Genomic DNA, 17,304 nt, shown 5'->3' with positions numbered 1-17,304 from the left:
ATCGAGTTTATCCATACTCAAATTCCATGAATATGAGCTGAAATTTAAGTTTAGACTTTGTTCACATACTCGTAAACTTAATTTATTAAACATTTAATGATCTGAATTTGAATTTGTTAAGAAGTCAGTTTGAGTGTTTATCAATTACTTTGGGTCTTGATTGATACTGATACACAATGTCATCATTGCTCTTTACATAATCTCATGGCTAGTAAATATGAAAGATCATTTACACATAACTTTCAAATGCCATTACCTTTACCATAGTTCACCTGAGGGAAGTATACTGAAGAAAAGAATAAAAGAAAGAGATGCATTATTTGTAATGATCATCCCATGTGAATCCTATATGCTTTATTTAATAGTAAAAGAGTATGATGTTGACTTATTCTATGAATAAGGATGAATTATATATATCAGTTCACACATCTCTCAGAAAATGAAAGGGATTATTAAAAAAATAAGGGATTTCACTTCACACATCATTTGAGGCTGCTGATTTGGGAAGAAGATGGGATGATCCCAAAAGATGCTCAAAAGAGAAAGCTCTGTCAGTGTAAATAACACACTTCTTAATCAGTAGTGGCTACCGTAAAAGGCACGTGCACCTATTCAATAATTTTCCACTCCAAATATTTTTCCCACACAAAACTCACTTCATTCCATAGAAGTTTAGAAAAATTTTTAGGAGTGTTACATGTTTTGTAATTTGTAACTATTAATTAATTATTATTAGTGTTTTTAATAATATGAAATTATATTTATAGTATGAGATTATTATTTTTTTTACTAATTAAATAATTAATAAAAATACTAGTATTTAAATTTTCTCAATTCTTAAATATTTCGTATATGCATTTTTTTAATATTGATATTTACTGTACAAAACATAAAAGTAAGAAAGAAAAAATAATTAGTTTGTTGCTCCTTATAATTTTATGAAATTTTTAATTAGGTCTTTATATTTTTTTTTTATTTGAGTCCTTGTACTAATTTTTTTTTTTAATTGAGTCCTTACATTTTTTTTCTCTTTTATTTGAGTCTCTATATCAAATTTTTTTTAATTGGGTCCCTATACAATTAAGCCAATTACTACTAAAAGAGATGTAATTAAAAAAAATTGGTGCAGGAACTAATGAAAAGGAAAAAAAATAGAGAGACCTAATTGAAAATTTCGCAAAACTATAGGAACCAACAGAATAATTAATATAATATTAATTTTGAAGTTGAAGTATACATTTTAGAATGTAATTTGTATACGAGAATGTTGTAAAATTTTCAGACAATTTTGAGCATGAAAAGTTTGGTGAAAGTGATGAAACTATGAATCGCATATAAAGTATAAACTGATAGTGGCATCGCTTTATGCCGCAAATAATAAGTTCCAGTGGATGGAATATCCATAGGATGATGCTCTTCTAGTGACTCACGTTCACCAACTGTTTGATACTTTGCTTCACCCAAAAGACCAAACCACGATGCATACCCCACTCTGGTTCTCAATCATAGATTAATTCCTTACACACAAGGTGATCAAGTTCATATATAATCTATTTGCATAGTTAATTTAGCATCTAACTCTGTGTTAATTACCAATTCATTTTGTGTGCACGTTCCCTGTGACATGCAAGTAAATGAATGGAACTGGACCATGTGGTATTTATTTATAGGATTGCCAATCACTTAATAACCTCGTATTGTATATAACATAGATTTGGATAGGCACAGGTTTGGTTGCTGCCATGAGTTGCTGTTGTGAGTTCAAAGGTTGCAATGAGGAAACAAAGATTTCAGCTGTCATTTTTGACTTGGATGGAACACTTCTAGATACTGGTATTGTATTCTTTATTACCCCTTTTGTTTCTCTCTATGTTGTGGCAAAAAATGTGTTTCCGAGAAATGTTATGTGTACTTATTTTCGCTCAAATGTATGTTGATGCTTGTGGTGCAGAGAGAGCAACAAGGGGTGTGTTGAATGGATTTCTGGCAAAGTATGGAAAGGAACTTGACAAGGAGAAGGAAGAGAAGAAAAGGGTAGGGATGACACAGCAGGAATCTGTTGATGTAATTTTGAAGGACTATGAACTCCCATTGACACCTGAACAATTCATCAAAGAAATCACTCCTCTCTACAGAGAAAGGTAACACTCGAATTCTTCCTATAACAAAAATTTATGGCATTGGATTGATTCTTAATGTTGAAATGGAAGGTAACTGCTCATTTGATACACAAAAAAAACACTAAATAGTTAGGCGGATAAATTAATTGTTAACTGTAGTAGTTAGTAAGAAATGTGATTTTCTAAACATGTTTTCAAAGCTGATGGAGATTATGGACATGTTTTTCTGAACTTTTTATTTTCAAATCAATTGGTTTAGGTGGACAGAAGCCAAAGCCTTGCCCGGTGCTAATCGCCTTATTAACCATCTCAAGAAAAATGGAGTGCCTATGGCCCTTGCTTCAAACTCCTTGAGAGAGAACATAGATGTGAAAATTTCTCATCATAATGGTTGTTTCCACTTTCCTGTTACCTAGCCAGTTATCATTTCCTTTTTTATTTTTATAATCACCATGCCATTTGTAATTATGCCAAGGAAAAACAGCATACCTTTAATTCCTTTTGCTTTCTTTCCGTTATAGTTTTGTAATGAACCAAAGAATTAGCCTAATGTCTTTAAAGTTTTTCCATAACACACATGGATGATATGACTTTGGAGGAATGTGCATCATTATGTTTGATAATGGTCATCAAACTCGAGTTGTGCATAGGTAAAAAAGTTTACTATGTTAAAATTGTAAATTTATATTTGGAACCTAAACTTACAAGTTAATTCCAGAGTTTGATAACCTTGTGGCTGATTAGTAACTGAAAATTTAAATTGATTGAAAGCAGTTCCGGAGTAGAGGATCTGCTTTGGAAAGATTTCCTTCTAAACCACAGGATGAAATTGTCTATCCTTTTTTTTCTTTTTCTTTTACATTTTCCTTTTGTTCATGAATGCTTTTTGCATTGCCATGTTATATAATAAATTTCCAGCTTAAAGTTATATATTTGATGATGTTTATAAGAATTGTTTTCTGCAGGTTGGAAAGAAAGCTTTTCTGTAATTCTAGGAAGTGATCAAGTTAAATCTGGGAAGCCTTCTCCGTATTTGTAAGATTCTCTGCTACTTGTAATTTTAAACATTGACCTCTGAAATGCCTTGAAGGGAACATACGAAATATTTATAAGGTCCCCCAGGCAGAGTTCTTTCAGATGTTCTCTTGACAAAGTCAATAATCCATGGCCATCAGTCTCCATTCCATGCAACGACTCAATATTTTCTTAGTTTTACCTTCATGTCCATTTTTTGGTTAATTTTACTTTTGCAGTTTGAGCATGCTAGTAAGAAAGTCTATCTGTTACAGATTTGAAGAAGCTGCCAAGAAAATGGGTGTAGATGCATCTAACTGCTTGGTGATTGAGGATTCCTTGTAAGTTCCCCAGAGTTTCTCCAAGAATATATGTTTAATTTTATTTTGTGATTTTACAGTCTACAATATTTTTATTTCATGACTTACTGCTAATAAATCATTGAGTTCTTGACCAATTATGGTAGCTACTAAACATTCAACCCTGTATTATCATAACATCTATGCCAAGTTTTTATTCACCATTTGTGCAGCCACTCAAATGTTCTTTGTTGTAATAGTCATATTTGCTGCATATAATTTGTGTTCTGCAATGTACTTTACCAGGGTTGGTGTCAAAGCAGCAAATGCTGCAAAAATGAAGGTAGTAGCTATACCGTCTCGAGGGGAAGTCGATTGTTATCTACTAGCAGATGCAGTGCTTCACTCACTTTTAGAGTTTCAACCTGAGCTATGGGGCCTTCCACCTTTCGACGACTGTATGCACTACACTCACATCTTAGATTTACTTTTTGTACATACTATATTCTCAGATGAGACCAATCTTTACAACACAAATATTTGTGTAGGGCTAGATAACACATTGCCTATTGAGCCGATTCATGTGAGTGGTGTGTATGTTAATGGAGCTCTACATGAATCTACAGGTTGGTGAAATTCTTATTTTCTTTGATTTCATAAAGTTGACAAGGTGATGAACAACTAATATTTTGTGTGTCGTGTACTTCCATGTTCCTACTTAGATGAGTTATGACATCGAAGTAAGAAGTTATCTAACATACTCTTTAAACTAATTAGGAATGTGATTAATCTCAGATCTTTCAAAGCAGCTAACACAGTCACTCATTCCTTCAACTACACTCTTTCTAATTTAACAATTTTTATTTCAGCAAATTCCTAATGTTGTCCTCACTGAAAATATGAAGGACAAAGTCGTTTCTCAAGATTTAAAAATGAGAACCTTTTCCATTCAGAAAAGGTAATTGTAAAAAACTGGTATTTGCACAAGCACAAAAACACCCACACAAAGGTCACAAAATCAAGGGAGTGGATCAAGGAAATCTCACCCATGTACTCATATTGAATTTAGAAAATGCAGAATTACAGTATGAAGTAATGAAACAGTAGGAATGAAAGATAGGGGCTGAAATTAGAGAGCCAGCCTCTCTCCTAGTCTAATTCTCACTCCTTACTCCCAAAATCTGTCTTCTCTCCCTCAATCTATTATCAAATACCCTCAGCTCTCATGCTTCCCTCACTACCCGAGCCATGTGGCAAGTTAGTTACAACCATATTTCCCAAATCATTCTTTCCCATTTTACCCTCTCTTATTTTTTCTACTATAGTGAAAAGGTAGAGGTGGAATTTTCCTTGATTTAAGATTTGAAGCTTCTATTCCTCTCTCTCCTGATACCCTTACATCATCAGGGAATGTAACAGATTTGTTCTTCAATACAAAATTCGCACACATACTGGAAGGACTAATATGTCTACTAATTTTGAATTGTAAGGGAGTGTCAAAATGGTGAGGGATGAATTTGTCACTTTCAAATTCTAACGGTCCACTTTGTCCCTTGTGTTTTTGGCTAGGGACTAAATCAAAGGTTTATCATTTTCTTTTTATATCAATCTGATGAACTTTAATTCCTTAATGCAGAGAATGCAACAGGTGCTCTTCCTGGTCAAGTTTTTGGACTTTACTTTGGTTGGGGCAAGGTTCATGCTGATAGGAACTTTAAGATATTGGTTAGCATTCATTTGAACCATCTCAACCATGTTGCCAACAAAAGAATAGTGAGTAGCCAAAAAAGAAAAATGATAATCTTCTTAAAAAAAATTCAATGCAAAATTCTTCTTAGTATACAACATATTGCTATCTGGACAAACCATTGATTCTCTAAATGCTGCATTAACAATATATTCCCTAATGAAGATTATTGTGGCTCATTTTGCAGCATATATGCCTTATTGATCCCAATAGTGATGACCATATGTATGAGCAGCAGCGCATGCAAATTCATCTTGTTGGCTACATAAGTGCTTTTGACAAGAAGGTAATGATAATAATCTTATTATGCATGATGCCAAACAAATCTTAACAAAACAAAGTTTATGACTAGTAATTTTCCCTTTCTGGTATCTAACTTGTATGTATGAACAGGAACTCACATCAAGGGAATTGGAGAAACTAGAAGAATACAAGTCTATTGCAAGAGCTTCACTGGATTTACCATCATTCACTTATTCTTTTTAAGTAAAATAAAGCTTCACGTGGAGGATGCAGTTCACGTGAGGCTTTACAGTAATTGTTTGAGAAGATGAAGCAAAAATTATCCAACTTGTTGCAGCTTTCATAGCTGTGGAATTAATTTTATAACATAAGACGTGCATTGAAATGATTCATAAGGAAAAGGAAGTGCTTGTAAAGTTGTAATAGTAATAAATAACATATTACGAAATTCTTAAAGTGAAAATGCAATAATATAGCAATCAATTGTTGTTCATCATCCATGCATGCGTATATGTGGGAAAGAAAAATGCTATTGCTTCTTTAATTTTTCTTGGTTCTAAATTATACTTGAGAGTTGAGCGAGTCCCTGGAGGAAAATAATACATGTATTGTTATTATAAGAACATTGATTATAGATAGACTAAACTTTGGTGCTGCCATGAGTTGCTGTTGTGAGTTCAAATGTTGCAACGAAGAAACAAAGCTTTTTTGAAGCTGATGGATAATATAGACTTATTTTTCTGAACTCAAGAAAAATGGAGCGCCAATGGCCCTTGCTTCAAATTCCTTAAGAGAGAACGTAGACACACAAATTTCTCATCACGATGAAGGTTCTTTCCTGTTACTTAGCTAAGCAGTTACCTATAAGTCAGATTGGCCATTCTAGCTATGAATTGTTAATGCATGAATTTATAAGAATAAGTTTGTATATGAATAACAAATGTCCATAAGATCTATCTAACTAATTATAATGCTGTTTTATAGAGGAATTGGGTTGATAGTTAAAAAGTGACGGTTAAAAATAACAAATTTTATTGTTTATCTAGTATTTTTTTTATTATTAGAGAGTCAGCAGAATTTATTATTTTTTATTATGAGTTAATTGTCAATGTTTAAAATTATGTGCTAAAATATATTATTAGATTACTAGACTAAAAGAATTGAGTTAATAGTTAAAAGAAATTACTAAAAATAATAAATTCGGCTGATTATATAACATGTATCTTCTTATAATTAGAAAATGAGATATACAGAAGAACAATAGTATAAATGATTAGTTTTGACTTACAAATATAAGATTTTTAATTTTAATTAAACAACTTTTTCTAAATAACAAAAATAGACTTGTTATTCTTTTTCAATTTTTTTGTTAAATAACTTTTTATATAAAAAAAATTATTTTAGTCACGCAAAACGCATAAGTCAAGTTTAAGTAAGTTTAATATAGAAATCCTTCTTTCCATAATTTGTAAGAACATTTTCAATGTTTAGTATTAATTTCATTTTATTTTGGGTCTCATAAAATATCACATAAGTATTTGTGAGATCATATATCATAATACTTAATTTAAAATTTAATGTAAAATTTGTCACTACAATACTTAATTTTATTTCAATTTAAATTTTAAATTATTTTTAATTATTTTAAATAAATTTAATTAAATTATGAATATTTAAATAAAATAAAATATATAAAATTACAAAATTAACGATTATATACCATATTTAGATTGAGAGGAAAATTAGAATTTTGTAAATAATTCAGAAAAGAACTTACGTTAAATTGATTCGGATCCATTTTTTTACCAAATTGATGATAATAAAAAATAGAATAATAAAATACAAAATACAACTGAATACATCTAATTTATTTGAGTACATTTTGATTGAATTTTTGTTACAATATTATAATGAAACAACATTATAACATTACAATAAAACAATGTTATAATAACAATATTACAGTAATACCATTAGTGTTCACTGAATGACTTTAAATAAATGGCAGCATTTCACTCTTCTTTTTTTAAGTAATATGGTATCTTTTTATTGATATTAGTACCATTTTAAAAATGATATTCAATACAAATCAAAAGTAATATTCAAAATTAATCCATTGGAGTTGCTCTGAAATTCTCTCCTAATAAACATGCCACATCATTTTATATTTATGGCTACGAAATCTTAATTAGCACAAGTCGTAAATTTAATTTCCATAATATTTAGAAGACAATAAAAAATCAGCTTAAATTAGAAGTGTAAACAATTCAGTTTTAGATTGAAGATCAACTTAATCGATCTGTTCGATTCTTTTACAATATTAACCGTTCAGTTTGTTATTTGTAAGAAAATTGAACCGAATCAAATTAACAGCAATTTGGTTCGGTCGATTTTTCAATTTTTTTAAAAGTTAATAATCAGAATTTCAATTACCATAAAATGAAGTTTAAAACGGTCAATAAACTAAAATAACAAGAGTATATCACATTCAAATTTAATATAATTTTAACTTGTTCCAATAATTAAATATAAAAACAAAGACAATTAAAAATATCTAACAAACAACAAAAACAAACACACTTTAAACTAAATAAAAACTGAAACAACCACTTTAAAACTAAATAAAAACCAAAATAGCCACCATGTTTAATCTGAATCCACACTAGATTCATCATCATCTTCTCCGATTGATGCAATTTTTACAATTCTCCCTCGTTCAATTGAGTCTGAACTTGAAAATACACCGAAAGCATTTTCAACATGCACCAATTTATAAACCAAATACACTGAAACGTGAACGAAAACAGATTCATCAAAATAATAATTCAAATTCAGAACTCCTACACTTCATTCAATTCAAGCCATCAACCATAAACTTAAATTTTCACAAACAAAAACAAAAGTATTCACATATAAAATTATAAACTACTAACGAACTACATTAACTAGATTCGAACCACACCTTAGCCACTTGATTCGATCCAAAATAATAATTCACTTCGCTCTGGTTCAATTGACAATCTGAACTTGAATAATTCATTATCTTTAAAAACGAAATACCTGTTCAAACCTAATTTCACAGCTTAATTTTAAAAATTTTAATCCAAATCTTCAAATCACATAAAAGAGCATTGATTTTGAACAAAGAGAACGCAAAGAAGGAATAGAACATAAAGAAGAAGGAGAAACATAAAACGCAGAGATAAAACAAAACGTAAAAGACGTAGAAAATACTAAAAAAATTCGAAAAAGAAAATAAAATCCGCATAAAAAAAGAAGTTATATATATTTGCACGTTGAATCAAAAGTTTGTTAAAAGTATAACGTATAGAAGTAAATTAGGTCAAAAGTACTTAGTTAATTAAAAGACTTGAATGTAGAGATTTATTCAAAATATAAATATATAAAGGTAGCACAATACATGTACATTGTGGTCCACTAATTATGATTTTACACGTCAAATACCTCTTTATATATAATTTAAAAGTTTATGAACTTGTGCTTAAACAAAAATTTCTCTCCTTGAGAAATTGGTATGGAAAAAATTAAAAAAAGGAGGAGATGGACAAATTGTATGATAAATAAAAGAGTATTTATTTATTTTGGTTTTTAAAGAATTTTGAATCAGATACTTTAATTGTCAATTAAAATTAATTATTTGATTAGTCTCTAATAATTAATTCCGTAAGTCACTTAAGTCCTTTGCGCCGTCAACTTTAATATAGGATAAAATAGTCTCTGACAACTCTAACAGGGGACAAAATGGTCCCTGACCTCCTTTGCTCGGAAATGATATTATTTTCTTCCAATTTTCATCATATCTCGCATAACACTAACAATCTAACACTGTAACTTCAAGCTACATAATGCACACTCTACGATTTCAATGTTCACAAGAAGACGTTTTCAACTAATTCATACTCGGAAAACTAATGACTATGTCTCTCAAGTACTTGTCGTATTCGATGGATCCCATGAATCTTGACAGCAAGTCTGATTTGTTAAGACCCGTCGTCATTGTCGCTATCTCCCTCCTCCTCTGCCCTATCATCTCCATGACCACATTGTCCACCACTCCAATCGCTTCCTTTAACTTCTTCTTCGAACCAATGTTCAGTAACCACTTCAGTTTTCATATGAGTGGCAACGGCGACATTGCTCATTCTACTGATAGCTTGGATGCGAGGTTGAAACTGTCTGCCAACTTGGACTCCGGAAGAGAAGGAATGAAGCACTCGAGGTCCATTTCAAATGAGAATTTGCATATGATGTTGAAGAATAATCTTCTCATGATGTCCTAATGTCCAACAATTTATATTGCTTGCCGGAGAGTGGAGAAAGACATGCTCTTGAGATAGTTGTGGAACTTGGTCTTGAGGATGTGGTGGACGTTGTCGGGGTTGGAGGTGATGCTGTTATCAAGGATGTGGAAGTGGATGTTTCTGGTGGGTAAAGTGCATAGGAGGTGGGTATACCAGTCACAGAGATTTAGAAAGTATGTGGTCCATGACATGTTGAGATAGATGCGACATGCGTGGCAGTTACACCATGGCTTGATCTTGGAGCTGAAGAGGAGGAAGAAATAGATGGAAGAGAAGACTGTGAAAGTGAAGAAGGAGAGTATGAATGTTAGGGTTATACGAGATATGATGAAAATTGGGGAAGAACAATATCGTTTTCCAACAAAGGAGTCAGGGATCATTTTGTCTCCTCTTAGAGTTGTCAGGGATCATTTAGTCCCCTATTAGAGTTGTTAAGGACTATTTTATCTTCCGTTATAATTGACGGAACCAAGAACCTAAGTGACTGACGGAATTAATTATTAAGGACTAATCGAGTAATTAATTTTAGTTGGGAACTAAAGTGTCTAGTCTAAAATTCTTTGAGAACTAAAATGGGTAAATACTCTAAATAAAACGAATGCTAAATTTCCTTTTTTTTTTTTAACTTCTTTTCATTTAGCCTTTTGATTAAGCGCACTACTGCAATCAAAACAAGTTCAACTCTTGTAAACAAACAAAAACCTACTTTGGTTGCTCAGATTGGTTTTGTGTCGTGTAGCACCTCTTCCTAATAACCTAGCTAGTCGCTATACTTACAAAGCTAAATGCAATTAAGCAATTTTCACCACAAAAATGTTTATTAAACCGTCCAATCCATGACAAATGCTAGTTGACAAAGGTGGTGAATACAAGTAATAAAAAAGAATAGCTATATTTGCACATTAAAAGTTTAGGTTTATATTACTAATAAACAAGATTTAAAGGTGAAAATTAAGTTTATTGAAGTGAAAAGCCACGCTAAAAATCTAAAAACGGTTAAATTTGTATCGAAATAATATAGTGAAAATGAAAGATAAGATTGGACGATTCATACAATGAGATATTCACTTCGATCTCCACCAAGCACAAACATTGTCCATTACTACATCTCTAGTGGTTCTCTATCCATATATGTACACACAAGCACACACAAAATGGTTCATCAATGAACTATATATAAATACAAAACAGCATTTACATATCAATCTTGAGCAAAGCATTAGATTGATATCAATCAATGGCTGATAATAAGGAAGGAGGGATTGTGAAGAAGGGCGACGAGGAAGGCCTAAAGATGGCCGTTTCGTTGCTGCAAGAGTATGAACTTCCGGCAGGGCTTCTCCCACTTCAAGATGTGGTGGAAGTAGGGTATGTGAAGAGCACAGGGTACATGTGGATAGTGCAGAAGAAGAAGGTGGAGCATGAGTTCAAGATGGTGAAGAAGCTAGTGAGCTATGACTCAGAGATCACAGGGTTCATATCAAAGAAGAAGATCAAGAAACTCAAGGGTGTGAAGGCCAAGGAGCTTATGCTGTGGCCACCAGTGAGTGAGATCAGTGTTGATGATCCACCAACTGGGAAGATCCACTTCAAGAGCCTTGCCGGAATCACCAAGACTTTCCCGGTTGAGGCCTTTGCCGCCGGCCAGTAATAGTATATGAAAAATAAGTCATCTTGTCGCTGTTATTCAACTTTCATTACATTAGAGCCAACATTTGCATGCTTGGCATAGAATAAGCAGATAAATGCTTTCATTTGCCTACTACTTTATCTGATGTTATTGGATTTGATTCAGCTATATTATATGAAGGTTTTTATGGTTTTGTTTTATTATTATTATTATTATTATTCTTTCATGCAAGTATTTAAACTTCAACAACAACAACAACAACAAAGCCTTGTCCCAATAGGCAGGGTCGGCTACATTGATTAAACGACATCATTGAGTTCTATCATGTATCATGTCTATAGAGAGACCATTCACATGTAGATCTCGTTTGACCACTTCATGGATTGTCTTCCTCTACATTTTATCCCTTGTCCATCTTCAATTTCATCCACCCTTCTGACCGGGTGTTCTGTCGGTTTTCTTCTCACATGTTCAAACCACCTGAGATGTGATTCTACCATCTTTTCCATAATAGGTGCTACTCCAATTTTCTCTCTTATATCTTCGTTCCTTATTCTATTCAATCACGTATGACCACTCATCCATCTCAATATCTTCATCTCTATCACACTTAACTTATGCTCCCCTTTAGCCACTCAACACTCTGTACTATAAAGAATAGTCGGTCTGATAGCAGTGTGATAGAATTTACCTTTAAGTTAAAAGACATTTTTTTGTCACATGTAAAACCAAATACACTCCACCATTTTGACCAACATGCTTGAATCTTATGATTTACATCCTGTTCAATCTCTCTATTATCCTGTATGACACACCCAAGATACTTAAAATTTTTAACTTTTCATAAAATGTTTTCTCCAATCTTCACCTCTGTATTAGGATTTTCCCTTCGGCGGCCGAACTTACATTCTATATATTTCATCTTGCTACGGCTTATGTGCAGACCATACACTTTTTAGAGCTTCTTTCTATAAATCTAACTTCTTATTTAGGTTTTAATTAGAAATTTGAAACGAACTTAAAAGATTGTAGTTGTTTATCCAACACCGGTTCTTAATTTTTTTTTTTTTTTTTTTTTTGTATTTTGGTCTCTACACAGGATCTTAATTTTGAATATGACTCAAGAAGAAAATACTGTAATATCATTTCAAACATAATGGGAGAAATGCGAGTCTTAACCAATACTGTACACAATCTAATTCAGAATCAAACAACAAAATAAAAATGTATTGAAAGAAGGAAAAAGGAAAGAGAGGGGGGGGGGGGGATTTAATACATTGGAGAAAGAAAATAAGAACTAAATTAGTTGAGAGAAGGAAAAAGATACACATACATGATTTCAAGATGTTAACTAACATTTATCTCTGAGGTTTGCCTGCCTAAGGTGCTGTGAATTTTTATGCCTTTTTAGTTGACCAAAGCAATGTTGAAAAAAAAATGTTATCCATTTGTATGCATCAGAGAGTTGAACTTCCTAAATTTGGACTATTGTTGGTGTAATCTTAGAGCACCTTCTTCAATTCCATGTTGTGAAAAATGCAAAATAATGAACATGAATCCTAAAAATTTTAGAGACTACTATTTTTCCTTACTGAGTCCTCTAACAACTGGTGGATTGGCCGGATCATTTCCTTCACCTTCACCCCATTTTTATATATTTTGAAAGTTGGAACAATTCTAATGTTTTCAGCTTTTGCTATTGATAGACACTCTTCAACATCCACCTGCAATGGAATGCCAATGAGAATTTAGACCAATGTGAAAATTGTATCTTAGAATACTCATAAAGAGTCACTTCTTGCATTGCTTACCCTAATAAACTTGACAGATGGATATCTAACACACAATGTATTTACGAATGGAGATATTTCTTCACATAGTTCATTTGATGCCACTTTGAAATGAACAACCGAAACACCTGAATATTGAGATTTTCCTTATAAGTACATTAATTGAAGCAAGAAAAATGCTGAACCAACATTGTTAAGAACTTTTTAAAAAAATTGCATATATACATAGGGTATTGAATTTACCAGCAGAAGCAATAGCTGCCTTGAATTTATCTAGTGCCAAGATTTCTTCGACTTCAACTCCAAACTTGGTAGCATATACCGCTTCACGAGATTTTTCCAATGCTAGTTTAGCCTGGCGAAGAAATTCAGCAACTTCACTGTCTTCGGGGAGTTCACACCTTAAAGTCTCGTAATCTTTAACAACTTCCGCCCATCTTTCAAGCTGTAGAAAGGTCACGCATATTAACAAGGAACAATGAAGAAGTTCAAGCGAAAAAGCTAAAAACAGAAACAGAGACAGATGCACAATGCAAGTGATTTCACCTTTGCATTTGATGCAGCTCTGCGGAAAAGTGCCTTGGTGTAATTTGGTTGAATGAGAAGAGCTTGGTTGCAATCTTGAACAGATTGTTCCCATAGTCCAAGTTTAGACCAACAAATAGCTCTATTGCAATATAGAACATAGTTGAAACAGTCATATTTGAGGCCTTCGCCATAAGCAGAACACGCTTGAGAGAACTTGCCAGAGCTGAAAAGATCATTGCCCCTTGATCGAGCTCTTGCAACCATTTTTACAGTATTAACAATCCTGGCAACTTCAACATTACTGTGATCTAACAGGCTAGCCTTTTCTGCTGCAGCAACAGCAGTCTCAAACCTGCAACATGCTAACAACCCATCATTTGTTTCTTGAATCGCTCAGTTAAATGTTCTTTCTAGTCATGGATTTGGAATCTTAAGATTTTTTTACCTTCCCAAGGCCATCTCAACCTGTGCAGAGACAAAAGGCACGTAGGCTTCACCAAGCATGCCAAAAAACTTGGTTTGAGAGTAGGCCAGGGGACAACCTTCCACCTTGGGAATGTTTGAAAGTGTGGATTCCGCATCCTCAAACAGATGAAGCTTCAAATAAGCTTCTGCTTTACAAGCAACAAGCTAAGTAGTAATCTAATAAGTTAGGAAACGGAAGCAATGTGTATCAATTTCGAAAATATGGAATTTTATGCTCATTTTATTGATCAAGAGCCTACCTGAGGTGAGAAGTCTGCTCCAACCGCAATGGCCGCCTCTGTTTCCCTAAGTACGCTCTTCCAATCACCAACCTTTCGTGCATCTTCACATCGGTTTAGATGCTTCTCTAAGAACATCAGTGTTTGCTCTTCATATTGATCCACTTTTAGCCCAGATAGAGAGAGGTGAAGCTGTGAGTTTTCTACCTGCCCAAAGCTACATAAGTTCTAAATCAATCAAGATGAAGAGAACATCAAATCTACAACTTATAAAGCCATAAAAAATATGAAAATTTACAAATTAGAACTGAAATTTTATCACATAAGCATAAAAAATTTTATTGGAACCCATATTGTAGACCCCATTTTTGACATACAGAGATCAATGTAACTGAAATAAGTCATGATTTCAGTTACATTTATAATGAACGTGGTAATGTAACTGAAATCGTATTTCAGTTACATTTATAATGAACGTGGTAATGTAACTGAAATCTCCAATCATTGTTAAAACACGAGTCACACATTTTCCCATAGCCTATACGCTAACGATGCAACTGAAATCTTCATTTATGAACACATAACTCTCCAAGTGTCTTAATGATGCTAAAAAATCAGGGCACCAGTTACACACTATATAAACAGTATAACACTATACCAAGAAAAAAGGAAAACAGAAATTTTAAAAATTAACAAAATAGCTTATTTACGCTATCATTTTCAAAGGTTTGAAGATTGAACCATCAAGGTGATTGATTACTCTTCATAAACAAAAGCCCGATCATAAAAGAAGACAATAACACAATGTCATTGCATCCTTCATCACAGACAACAATGAAGTCTTATCCTACTTGATTTGGAATTAATCACATAAATCAGACAACTCTGTCTCAAGTCAAATCATAGTCAAGCTCAAACCATTAACATCAAAATCTTCATCATCAGTTCATCACACATAACAAATATCAAGAAGACAACACAAGAATTTTGAATTTTATATATACCGCAAATATAGAGAAGCAAGCCTCTTATGCGCCCTGGCATAACCAGGGTCCAAACTCACAGCCTCATCACACTCCTTTGCGGCCTCTCCCAGCCTCCCCAACGCTGTAAGCGCCGCGGCACGGTTACTCCGGCACGCCGCATTGCCCGGTGACACCGCAACAGCACGATCATACATTGCCAGAGCATCCACGAAGTTCCCATTCCTATAAAACTCATTCCCTAACCTCTTCAATTCTTCAGCATCACAACAACCGTTGGTGCTGTTCCCATGCTTGGCGCCCCCACCACCTCGCACGATGCTGCCGCGGCCATAGTTCACGGCGCCGGAGCCGAGAACATCTGGCCGGCTCGGCCCGCGCGTGGGTAGAGCAACTGGTTTGGGAGATTTTCCGGCAGGGAAGATGTTCCCGCCGGGAGAAAGGTTCGGGCTGGTGTTTGAGCTTCCTCCGGAGTAGATTAGCGGAGCTCCGGCGGAAACAGTTCTCCGGTGACCTGGTTTGGAGCTCCTCGGGGGCGCCGGGACGGATCGGACGGCGTCGTGTGCTCCGGCGAGGTCGCCGGAGAAGTTGGCTGGGTTAGTAGGGGCACGGGGTGGATTCTTGGTTCTGGCTCCGGAGGTGGTGGTGAGTTTGAGAGGGGAAGGTCGTAGATCGAGGTTGGTGGAATCAGGCTTGTTCATGGTGCGGTCGCAACACACAGAATCTAAACCCGGTTGGTGTATAGCCTTAGACATTTTTTCTTTATTTTATTATTATTATTATTTATAAAATGAGAAATGAGAATGGAGAAGGTGTTAATGTTTTTACAGTGGAGTGTATTGTGGCTGGTCACCGCTAGTGGGAAGAAGAAGAAGAAGAAGAAGAAGGAGGAGGAGGGAAGGGCAAATTCGTGAAAGAGAAAGGAGGGGACAATGGTTTGAGTTTAGGATGCCATGACATCAAGCTACAGTGACAAGAGAAAGATAGTAGTCAAGGAAAGGGTAAACTCGTCTTTCCATCTTTCCAATGGATGAAAATTATTTTGCTAGATATTAAATGCGAATCAAATTAATTTTTTATATAAGTTCAGTTAGCATTGTAATAGATTTCGGAAAAAAAAAAAAAATTGTGTAGCCAACACCTCTTCCTGCTAATTATTTCGCAAAACAGCCAACTTTATCCTAAAATACTGATTTAATAAATAAAATGCGATTTAAATGAAAAAGATGTCGATTTAAATTAAAAAAATTATGATTTACCCTACTTACGTTTATTTAATTGAACTTGTTTGCAGTTTAATTAATAGCCAGTTATAATTGACTGATATTTTAATTGGTTATCTAATATAATTAGAATAAATAGTTATTTTTTAGAGTTAATAGTCAAAATCATTTCTGAATGATACACGATTTAGTTACGATAATTTTTTTGTCAGTTAGATGGTGACATGTCACGTTAAGTGCCACATGGCAAGATGACATTGTGAGGTTAATGTTACGTGTCACAAGATGATTGGTTGACGTATCAGATCAGTAGCACGTGGCACGCCACATGTCAGTTGACATGTAAAAATGTTATTTATAATCAAAATAGTCTTTAAAGTTCAGAAGTAAATCATTTTCATCCCTAAAATTTTAAAAATTAATCAAATTAGTCCTTATATAATTTTTTTTTATTTTTTCTTGATAATATTAAATTTAAAATATTTTTTGATACTATTAATTTTGATAGAAATGTAATTGACAAACAAAAAATTAGTAATTGTATCTTTCCTTCTTAAAATTTTTTTCAATAAAATTATCTCTCTCCTTTAATTCTTTTCAAAATCTCTCTTATTCTTTTCCATTCTAAAACATTTTTTCTTATATTATTACATTTTGCTGGAATATATATATATATATATATATATATATATACTCAAAAT

At 33.4% G+C, this 17,304-nt stretch overlaps 3 protein-coding genes across 6 annotated transcripts; 2 read left to right on the top strand and 1 right to left on the bottom strand.

Moving 5' to 3' along the window:
- The first annotated feature begins 1,276 nt into the window (after positions 1 to 1,276).
- LOC130943805 (bifunctional riboflavin kinase/FMN phosphatase-like) lies at positions 1,277 to 5,916 on the top strand. 4 transcript variants are annotated; one of them, XM_057871830.1, is made up of 11 exons: positions 1,277 to 1,529; positions 1,729 to 1,833; positions 1,952 to 2,141; positions 2,380 to 2,510; positions 3,086 to 3,155; positions 3,410 to 3,475; positions 3,740 to 3,891; positions 3,982 to 4,059; positions 5,070 to 5,158; positions 5,368 to 5,466; positions 5,574 to 5,916. In XM_057871830.1, the coding sequence occupies exons 2-11, from the start codon at positions 1,743 to 1,745 to the stop codon at positions 5,664 to 5,666; spliced, it is 1,059 nt and encodes a 352-aa protein (XP_057727813.1). In that variant the 5' UTR covers positions 1,277 to 1,529; positions 1,729 to 1,742; the 3' UTR covers positions 5,667 to 5,916. The 4 variants fall into 4 exon arrangements, with proteins under 4 accessions (XP_057727813.1, XP_057727810.1, XP_057727811.1 ...); XM_057871827.1 differs by having other exon boundaries at positions 1,278 to 1,529; positions 5,070 to 5,206; XM_057871828.1 differs by having other exon boundaries at positions 1,290 to 1,529; positions 1,723 to 1,833; positions 5,070 to 5,206.
- Positions 5,917 to 10,982: 5,066 nt separating this feature from the next.
- LOC130945885 (uncharacterized protein At5g01610-like) lies at positions 10,983 to 11,396 on the top strand. Its single transcript, XM_057874580.1, has one exon. The coding sequence runs from the start codon at positions 10,983 to 10,985 to the stop codon at positions 11,394 to 11,396; it is 414 nt and encodes a 137-aa protein (XP_057730563.1).
- A 1,138-nt stretch (positions 11,397 to 12,534) lies between these two features.
- On the bottom strand, positions 12,535 to 16,321 carry LOC130943889 (inactive TPR repeat-containing thioredoxin TTL3-like). The gene is made up of 7 exons (XM_057871968.1): positions 15,402 to 16,321; positions 14,419 to 14,614; positions 14,139 to 14,323; positions 13,712 to 14,045; positions 13,409 to 13,610; positions 13,187 to 13,293; positions 12,535 to 13,099 (listed from the first exon to the last, which is right to left on the bottom strand). The coding sequence occupies exons 1-7, from the start codon at positions 16,133 to 16,135 to the stop codon at positions 12,944 to 12,946; spliced, it is 1,914 nt and encodes a 637-aa protein (XP_057727951.1). The 5' UTR covers positions 16,136 to 16,321; the 3' UTR covers positions 12,535 to 12,943.
- Positions 16,322 to 17,304: the final 983 nt, after the last annotated feature.

Source organism: Arachis stenosperma, chromosome 8 (assembly GCF_014773155.1).
Source record: "Arachis stenosperma cultivar V10309 chromosome 8, arast.V10309.gnm1.PFL2, whole genome shotgun sequence".
Taxonomy (NCBI): domain Eukaryota; kingdom Viridiplantae; phylum Streptophyta; class Magnoliopsida; order Fabales; family Fabaceae; genus Arachis; species Arachis stenosperma.
This window is presented reverse-complemented; position numbering and strand designations above follow the sequence as displayed.

Excerpts from the sequence above, each read along its gene's own strand:
- LOC130943805 (XM_057871827.1), top strand. The coding sequence starts at position 1,743 with ATGAGTTGCTGTTGTGAGTTCAAAGGTTGCAATGAGGAAACAAAGATT. Across the intron at positions 3,892-3,981 it reads CCTTCCACCTTTCGACGACT|GGCTAGATAACACATTGCCT; the intron begins GTATGCACTACA and ends ATATTTGTGTAG. Across the intron at positions 4,060-5,069 it reads AGCTCTACATGAATCTACAG|AGAATGCAACAGGTGCTCTT; the intron begins GTTGGTGAAATT and ends TCCTTAATGCAG.
- LOC130945885 (XM_057874580.1), top strand. The coding sequence starts at position 10,983 with ATGGCTGATAATAAGGAAGGAGGGATTGTGAAGAAGGGCGACGAGGAA.
- LOC130943889 (XM_057871968.1), bottom strand. The coding sequence starts at position 16,135 with ATGTCTAAGGCTATACACCAACCGGGTTTAGATTCTGTGTGTTGCGAC. Across the intron at positions 13,611-13,711 it reads GAGCTGCATCAAATGCAAAG|CTTGAAAGATGGGCGGAAGT; the intron begins GTGAAATCACTT and ends ACCTTTCTACAG. Across the intron at positions 13,294-13,408 it reads GGCAGCTATTGCTTCTGCTG|GTGTTTCGGTTGTTCATTTC; the intron begins GTAAATTCAATA and ends CTCAATATTCAG.